Source organism: Chanos chanos, chromosome 10, assembly GCF_902362185.1.
Source record: "Chanos chanos chromosome 10, fChaCha1.1, whole genome shotgun sequence".
NCBI classification, from domain to species: domain Eukaryota; kingdom Metazoa; phylum Chordata; class Actinopteri; order Gonorynchiformes; family Chanidae; genus Chanos; species Chanos chanos.
The window spans coordinates 30040451-30048829 of record NC_044504.1 but is presented as its reverse complement, the minus strand read 5'-3'; the positions used below and the strand labels follow the sequence as shown (position 1 = coordinate 30048829).

The window sequence follows — 8379 nt, the reverse complement described above, 5'->3', positions numbered from 1 at the left end:
TATCAGACTCCTGAATTCTCGCTCTCTTGGCTTCTCGTTAGAACGAAAACTCCCTCAGGATATTGTTCGTCAACGCTTCGAGGAACTATGGTGTTGAATGAGTAGCCTGCCGAGGAAACTTAAAGAGCTACAGATTTGCGTAGTAACACGGAAACAAGCTAAAAGGCCACATGGCATGGAGTGTCACGATGGTCACAGAGATGGTTTTAGGCGAGAAATTCCCTGGTGACATGAGGCCTAAATTGAGGCCGCGAGGCCCAGAACACGAACGCCTCCTAATGGCAAAGGTAGTGCTCGCCGCCGTGGAGGTCACATGTTAAAAATTAATCCAGTCTCTGGAAACAAAATGATTGGCCGTAAGATCTTAGCACTTTACGATGGTTTTTTTTAGCTCTGTTTTTCCATTTCTGAAGCTTTGCTTTAAAATCCACCATCCTTTTCAACGTGGCTAAGGAATACACCTGTTGAGGGGTGGAGTAAGTGATGTCACCTTGAGTGGGGGATGGGAATTGTCTGTGAGGAAGCGGGTCTGTGAAAGTTACCTCTACACCTGTACACGGATCAAGTGCGAAGGAACTCTCTTTTGCATTTTGGAAGGGAACTTCGGAAGTATGGGATAGAGTTGTGCTAGTAGATTGAGAGGAATTGAAATATTCTGATAATTGCACAGAGTTTTAGATAAATTGTGTATCTCAAGAGTGCTTCCGTGTTGGACTTGCCACAGAAAAAGCAAATGGGAAGACTCACTATCCTAGTGACGCTGCTGGTTTTCCTGACAACAGGTTACTTTTTTCATAATAATTGACAATATGCAGTTTATAACAGTTTTATTTTAAGAGAGGTTTGTGAAATACGGAATTGCGAGTTTTTCTTTTCTATTTTGTTTTTATATAAGGCATGTGGTTGTTAATGATCTACGTGTGTAAACAAGACAAAACTAGTCGTAGTCACGTGACTGGGAAATATTTACAAATTGGCCTGTCATTCTAAATGAAGAAAAACTACGCAACAGACATATATGTACTTTTGTGTACTTGTTATGAGATATTAGAAAATTACCCCATACCCTTGTTTTACACTACACCGTGTTTCACGTCATGCATTTTTTGCGGCGTAAGCGCACTGTGAGTTATTAGAGCTATTAGTGTTATCAGTGTGTAAAATGAGTTCGGCTTAAATTGAAGAAGCAAAACAAACAGACAAAGCATTTATATGTCATTAAAGAGTGCTATTCCGTTTTTCTTATTTCAAGGACAGGAGATGAGCATGCTATTACTGTGTTTATTTCGTGCCCAAAAGAGATGCTGTTTAGTTAAATATAATTTTTCGACCTTTGGTACTACGTTTAGAACTCATCAGTGCAAAAGATTTTTTCTTACACTTAACTTTTAGGCCACAACTTGCCTTGCTGGCTGTTTTTTTTTTTTAATGCAATTCCTTTCTCTATCACTCTTGCACCTTCAGAGCTGGAGTCTATCCAGGTGATAGTACCAGAGACAGAAAGGAGCACAGCTCTGTTTGCTTCAGTCATTCTGCGTTGCGATTATTCAACCTCTGCCAGCTCCCAAGATGTCTTGGTTACATGGCGTTATAAGTCCTTCTGCATGGACCCAGTGCTGGAGTACTACTCAACAGGTGATCCTCTCTGAGAGCATGAATACTGCTGTAGAGACACCTATTACTTATACTGTTCTGTGAAAAATGTATTCACCTCCTTCCTGATTTCTTCTATTTTTGCATATTTGTCACACTTAAATGTTTCAAATCATCAAACTAATTTTAATACTAGACAAAGATAACCTGAGTAAACACCAAATGCAGTGTTTACATGATGATTTCATTTACTGAAGGAAGAAAGCTATCCAACCCCACCTGGCCCTATGTGAAAAAGTAACTGGCCCCTTATTTACTAAATCAACCAATTAACCAAATTTAACTGATAATTGGGTACAATTTCACCAGACACACCCAGGCATGATTATTGCCAGACCTGCTGAATCTAAACATAATAAATAAAACCAGTCTGGCAATGTGAAGTAGGCTAAAAGGTCTCAAAAAGTAGCACATGATGCCATGATCTAAAGAAATTCAAGAACAGACTCTATCAGTCTGGAAAGGGTTACAAAGCCATTTCTAAAGCTCTGGGATTCCAGCAAACCACGGTGAGTGCCATTATCTACAAATGGAGAAGACTTTGAACAGTGGTGAACCTTTCCAGGAGTGGCCAGCCCACCAAAATTCCTCCAAGAGCGCATCGATGACTAGCCGACGAGCTAGCCGAACATCTAAAGAACTGCAGGCCTCACTTGCCTCAGTTAAGGTCGGTGCTCACGATTCCACAAAGAGACCGGGCAAAAATGGCATCCATGGGAGCGTTCCAAGGCAAAAACAACTGCTGACCGAGAAGAACTCAAAGGCTCATCTTATATTTGCCAAAAACCATCTTGATGACCCCCAAGACTTTAGGGATAATATGCTGTGGACTGATGAGTCAAAACTGGAACTTTTTGAAAGACATTGGTCCCGTTACATTGGTTCCGTTACAGCTGACACAGCATTCTACAATAACAACCCTCATGCTAACAGTCAAACACAGTGGTGGTAGTATGATGGTCTGGGGCTGCTTTGCTGCTTCAGGACCTGGACAACTTGCCATAATTGGTGGAACCAGGAATTCTGCTCTCTACCAGAAAATCCTGAAGGAGAATGTTCGGCCATCAGTTCGTGATCTGAACCTCAAGCGCAGCTGGGTTGTGCAGCAAGACAATGATCCAAAGCACACAAGCAAGTCCACCTCTTAGTGGCTCAAAATAAACAAAGTGAAGGTTTTGGAGTGGCCTAGTCGAAGTCCTGACTTGAATCCGATTGAGATGCTGTAGCATGACCTTTAAAGAGGCAGCACATGCTTGAAAACCCTCCAGCGTGGCTGAAGTAAAACAATTCTGCAAAGAAGAGTAGGCCAGAACTCCTCCACTGTGATGCAGAAGACTCGTTGCCAGTTATCGCAAACGTTTGACTGCGGTTGTTTCTGCCGAGGGTGGCACAACCAGTTATTAGGTTTAGGGGGGCAGCTACTTTTTCACACGGGTGATAAAGGTTTTGAATAACTCTTCAGTAAATGGAATGATCATTTAAAAGCTCACATTGTCTTTGTCTTATAATAAAATTAGATGATCTGAAACATTTAAATGCGACAAATACGCAAAAATAGAAGATATCGGGAAGGGGGCAAATACTTTTTCACAGCGCTATAAACATCTTGGATGGCAACTAAATTGTGTGGGGCAACTAAATTTAGATGGCAACTAAATTTTTGTTTTTTATTTACTGCTTCTTTGCCTAATTGGTGAATAAGAAAATGTTGCATAAATTGTCTTATCCCTAACGGGTCATTCCCTTATCTTAATGTTACTCTAACCCGTTCCATCTGACAGTTCTGACCATGTCATCTGTTATTTCAATGAATCTAAAAATGTTTTTGTTTGTTTTTCTAAGCCTACCAAGCTGCCCTTTCTTTGGGCCAGGACCCATCCAACGACTGTCCAGATCGTCAGCGGACAGTTCGCACAGTGATTCAAAAAAGAGGCATCAATGAGCCTATTTTGGGTGCAGAATATCGCAATCGCAAGATCACCATCCAGAACAGTAAGTCTGAGACTAAAAGTCATCATTCAAAAAACTATTACAGACTATAAACATCAGTACCCAGAGCAGTGAGGCTGACTCAAATTATCATCAACTGAACAAGTGAGTCTAACTCGATTTATTTCTAGATAAATGTGTGAATTTGACCTCATGGACACATACCTATAAACAGCAGCCTGACTAAACACAGAGCAGTGAACAGTGATGGTACAGTTTTGTTCACACTGTTAAAACTCATATCTCATTTTTCCCCTCATGTGACACAAATCGGATGCATGTAGAGCAGTGTGAACAGCAAAAAAATCACATGGAAATTTGAATTGTTCAAATGTTACCATGATACTAAATGTAAATCTGAATCTCGCTTTTCACAATAATGAATCTGACTCTACAAATGATCAGACGGACTAGGGAGGTTTCTCTTCTTTTCAGGTGAAATGGACAGCACATTCTTTTTGTTTGTTTGTTTGTTTTTGTGAGTGCTGATTTGGCTTGTGTGTTTGTGCATTATACAGAGGCAGATCTTGTCATTACTGAGGTCATGTGGTGGGATAATGGCGTGTACTTCTGCTCCATCGATGCCCCGGGAGACACGGTGGGGGACTCGGATCGGGAGATAAAGCTCATTGTCTACCGTAAGTGTTCAGCATAAGACCTGCTCTTCCTGTCCTCTCAGCTGTGCCTTTGAAAGCTATGACTACACACCATCATGACTGATTGCCTTCCCGTTACACTCTTCACACTCCCAGAGTGATGGTGTACCTCATTTAATAAACTAAAAATTAGTGTGGCTGGGGCCTTCCTATTCAGTGTCCTCATGGTAAAACAAAATCTCAAGGCTAGGTTAATAAAATCCATAGAATTGTCAGGCAAATGCCGAAAGCTGGTACATGAGTGATAATTTACAACTAATGTGCTTCAAATATGCCTCATTGTTTGTGATTTGTTTATTTGGAGAACATATAATTTATGTTCTGTCAGAGAACCTGCAGAACATAAACTGATTATATAACTTTAATCTCTCTCTCTCTCTCTCTCTCTCTCTCTCTCTCTCTCTCTCTCTTAGATTGGTTGACAGTCTTGTTCATCATCATTGGTGCTATCCTCCTGTTGATGTTGTGCTGCATCTGTTGCTGTCAGTGCTGCCCTCAGAAATGCTGTTGCTATGTCCGCTGTCCCTGCTGTCCACGTACCTGCTGCTGCCCTGAGAAAGGTAGAAAATCAGCTCCCTGCCCTGATGTTTTCCATATTTGTGTTCTTACATAGTTACTACCATAAGTTCTGGAGCTGGACCACATTTTGTAGATAATGACCAACTGTGTACCTACCACATAGGGGTTGTGCTATAAATGAATTAGAACAAAGCTAAGGAGTGTTTTTACACCACCTTGTATAACCGAGCATTCACTCACCTGTGTTTACCTTGTGTAGTTACATGTTTTGATCAAAAAAGGGATCAAACTCTTAAGCTTATGCTTTGGATCCATCTTTAGCGGTGATGCAGCACAGGATGATGAAGGATGCTAAGAAAGCTATGGCTCCTTGGCTCTACGGCCAGCCTGTCTATGCCCCCATTAGCTCCAATGCCTCTCAGGGAAACCCTCTGCTGTACGCAGGTCAGTCTTCCCATTTCTCTCCACATCCATTAGTAGTTCTTACAAGCAGTGAACCAAGTATGCCATACAGTTACCATTTTGTGCCAATCTTTCTTCCATAGGAACTGTATCTGAATACCCCACCAAACAGAACATCCCAATGGCCCCAATGGCCCTCCCTCCTCCCCAGGCTGCCCCACCCGTCATGTACCACGGAGTCCATTCCAATGGCAGTAGACAGAGCAGTATGCGTAGCAACATGCAAGGCACCAATCAAATGCTAGATTTTCTGGAGAGTCAGGTGAGAGGTATGGATGTCGGAGCTCCAGTCCTCCAACCTCAGCCAGTACCATCTCAATACATGGCAGCTCCTCTCCAGAGTGTTCCTCCTCAGCATATGACGCTTCCAGCCCAGCCTGTCTCTCAGGCTGTGCCCTTCTCTGCTGGACCGCCCAGCATGCTCTCTGCTCTGGATGAGATGGGTGTTCAGGGTGTGGAGCGCAGGGTCATCCAGCTGCCCCCCATTGTCGGTCGGGGCCTGAGTCTTAACTCACGTAGGGGCACTGGAAGGTCCCGTGGGGGACCCCACCGGTCCAGTCAGTCCAGCGGCAGCTCCAACCGCACGGGTCGTTACCGTGACAACAGCCGGCGAGAACCCAGGCGTGGGATCCTGCGCAGTTACAGCGATGAGTCTGACTGGGAGGACAGGCATAGAGAAAGAAGCTCCTCAGGGCGCAGGGGAGGCTCAGGTGCAGAGCGCGGCAGGCCGCTTGCCCGGAGTAAAGATGAGCTCTTAGAGGAGCTGGAGCGTTACGTCCCACGGAGGGACAGGAGCTATTCACCTCCACGCCACAGGGGGTCTTGGGGCTCAGATGAAGAGTACAGCGACAGAGGGGGTGCACAATCACAAAGGAGAGATTGGCCTGAGAAACCACCCAGCTACTTTTCAATCGACCTTAAGCCCGGACCCATCAGGAGGGGTAACGACCGATACTCGGTGAGAATCTAGTGTTGTTACCATTGGTCAGTCAGTGACCATGATATATTTAATGATAAGTTCTATCCTTCTGTCTGTGGCATGAATAATCACTTACTTATAAACTCTAATTTCGCCCCACCCTTTTCTCTCCTTCACTCTCTCTATCCATACTTTCTCTCTTCCTCCTCCGTCTCTCCTCGTGTCTCTCCCTTAGGATAAGAGCTCCCGTAGCGGTACCAGTGTTGTAATCTGATGCCTCACCTCCCTTGACCTCTGCTCTCAGTCACATCGATAATCATCACTGTCCCGTTTCCGTTTATTTCACTTTGATTTGCCCATTAATATTTTAGATAAAAACTGATTGACAGTGGTGCACAATAGAGAGTAAATGGGAATGTTCACCCTTGTTAACATATGGGCCAATTTTGTCCAATAACCTCCTTGTAATTATGTAGCTGGCACAGTGTTTATTTGTTAAATGTTATATCAGTATACTGATATTTACCAATGTGTTTTGTTGATTGCATTATAACCTGTCTTAAATTCAGAATTAAAAGGCAGCAGATAAGGGTTATAATGAGCACATCTGTCAAAACAGTGAACTTCCCCCTTAAGCAAAACTTTACACGAATGAAGTAATGTTCAGTAGTACCTCTCTGTCTTTTTTTGTTGAGCCTGAAGGTCTAAACTTTCAGACTTGTAATCTCTCGTGAAATTGTATTTTGTTGTTTATTTGAAAGAGTGTTTTTCCTTTGTCTTCTCCATTTGTGAATGCTGTCTTTTCAAGACCACAGATACAGACAAAACCATTGACTAGACAGTCTTCTTAACGTATGGGTCCTGATACATCTGTTTACTTATTTACTGTTTGTTGTTTATGTTGGTGTATGGTGCTGGGTTAATAATTTTTGATTTTGTGAAACATTTGTGTGTATCCTGTAGATGTCGGACTTGTTTATTTGTGTTTTAGTCTGTAGTGTATGGTTACTCACCTTTCTGTAGTCTCTTGATTTTGTGAAGTGTGTGTCTATATAATCACTTTTTTAAATGATGAACCGAGTTCTAAACTCCTTCAGTTCTTTAGCTGACTGTTAGAGAGAAGGACAAACATGCAGTAAAACTTAAGTTTTAATTTCGGCTCTTGGGCATATCTTGCGTAGTGTGAAGGTATGGTGAAATCATATGAAGTAATGCTCTTACTTGACTCTATTTGACTAAGTGCACTGGTTTGAATTTCCAGTTCATGTGAAGTCAAAAGTGTGTTTTTATATGTATGTTTTTTTATCCTTTCATGAAGACTAGAAAAAAATGCTATGGAAGAACAGTTTATGGAATACTCAATAAAATACATTATATAACTAGGCTTACCATTTTTAGTGGTTATTTATATTCCCATTTCCATTTATTCTTTAAGCAGAGGCTTTTATCCAAAGCGACCTCCAAAACATGGTCGCTAGATGACTTGTTGTGAACTTCTTTAGAATTTAATCCCGACATGACAGAACGTTTCGGAGTTATGAATATACCTTGTGTACTCCAGTGTGTTTGAGTTTTCACTTGTCCAAAGGATGCTCATTATTCAGGATACTGAAAGGCCTGCGACGGCCTCCTCAGAGACACAGTAGCAATTTTCTACTAACAGAGGGAGCCATTGGTCCGTAACAAGATTGTATTTTTCCACAATGAATATATTTGGTTTTTGGAACTGACTCTACAATCTTTAGGGTGGGCTATTCTTTATTTCTTCTTAGTTCCCCCCCGGGCTCTCCCATAGCTGTTACGGTCCTCCGTATATGACTGCAGGATAAGAGGTTGTTTTATGAATGTGGAAAGGCGCCTTTAGCCAGTTTAAGTGTTAGGGAGACTCAGGTGGAATGAAGGAGTGTTGACCGAGCTTTCGTTATTAATCAGCCATTTTTATTTATTTACTGTAGAATTAGGGATGGTTTGTTTGATATTTTACTTCTACAATTACGTTTAAATACATTTCCTTTTCCCTTTTAATTTAGTTTTTGATGTTGTGTCTAATTATGTCGGCGGCAACATATTCCAAATCCAGTCGATCCGGAAGCTCAAACGGGCTATTAAACAAAGGAAAACTTAACGGGGAGGGGAAAGGACTACAAAGGACCAGTCGTTTTCCTGAACTCGGTTCGCTTG

At 42.1% G+C, this 8379-nt stretch overlaps 1 protein-coding gene across 1 annotated transcript; it reads left to right on the top strand.

Moving 5' to 3' along the window:
• Positions 1-536: 536 nt before the first annotated feature.
• ildr1b (immunoglobulin-like domain containing receptor 1b) lies at positions 537-7586 on the top strand. Its single transcript, XM_030787178.1, has 8 exons — positions 537-782; positions 1465-1635; positions 3496-3645; positions 4161-4280; positions 4712-4858; positions 5139-5261; positions 5363-6237; positions 6434-7586. Exons 1-8 carry the CDS (start codon positions 734-736, stop codon positions 6470-6472), a joined length of 1674 nt encoding a protein of 557 aa, XP_030643038.1. The 5' UTR covers positions 537-733; the 3' UTR covers positions 6473-7586.
• The last annotated feature ends 793 nt before the right edge of the window (positions 7587-8379 follow it).

Bases quoted from the DNA above. Each gene is read 5' to 3' on its own strand.
- ildr1b (XM_030787178.1), top strand. From the start codon at position 734: ATGGGAAGACTCACTATCCTAGTGACGCTGCTGGTTTTCCTGACAACA. The intron at 1,636-3,495 runs GTGATCCTCTCT...TGTTTTTCTAAG, and splicing joins GCTGGAGTACTACTCAACAG to CCTACCAAGCTGCCCTTTCT. The intron at 5,262-5,362 runs GTCAGTCTTCCC...TTTCTTCCATAG, and splicing joins AAACCCTCTGCTGTACGCAG to GAACTGTATCTGAATACCCC.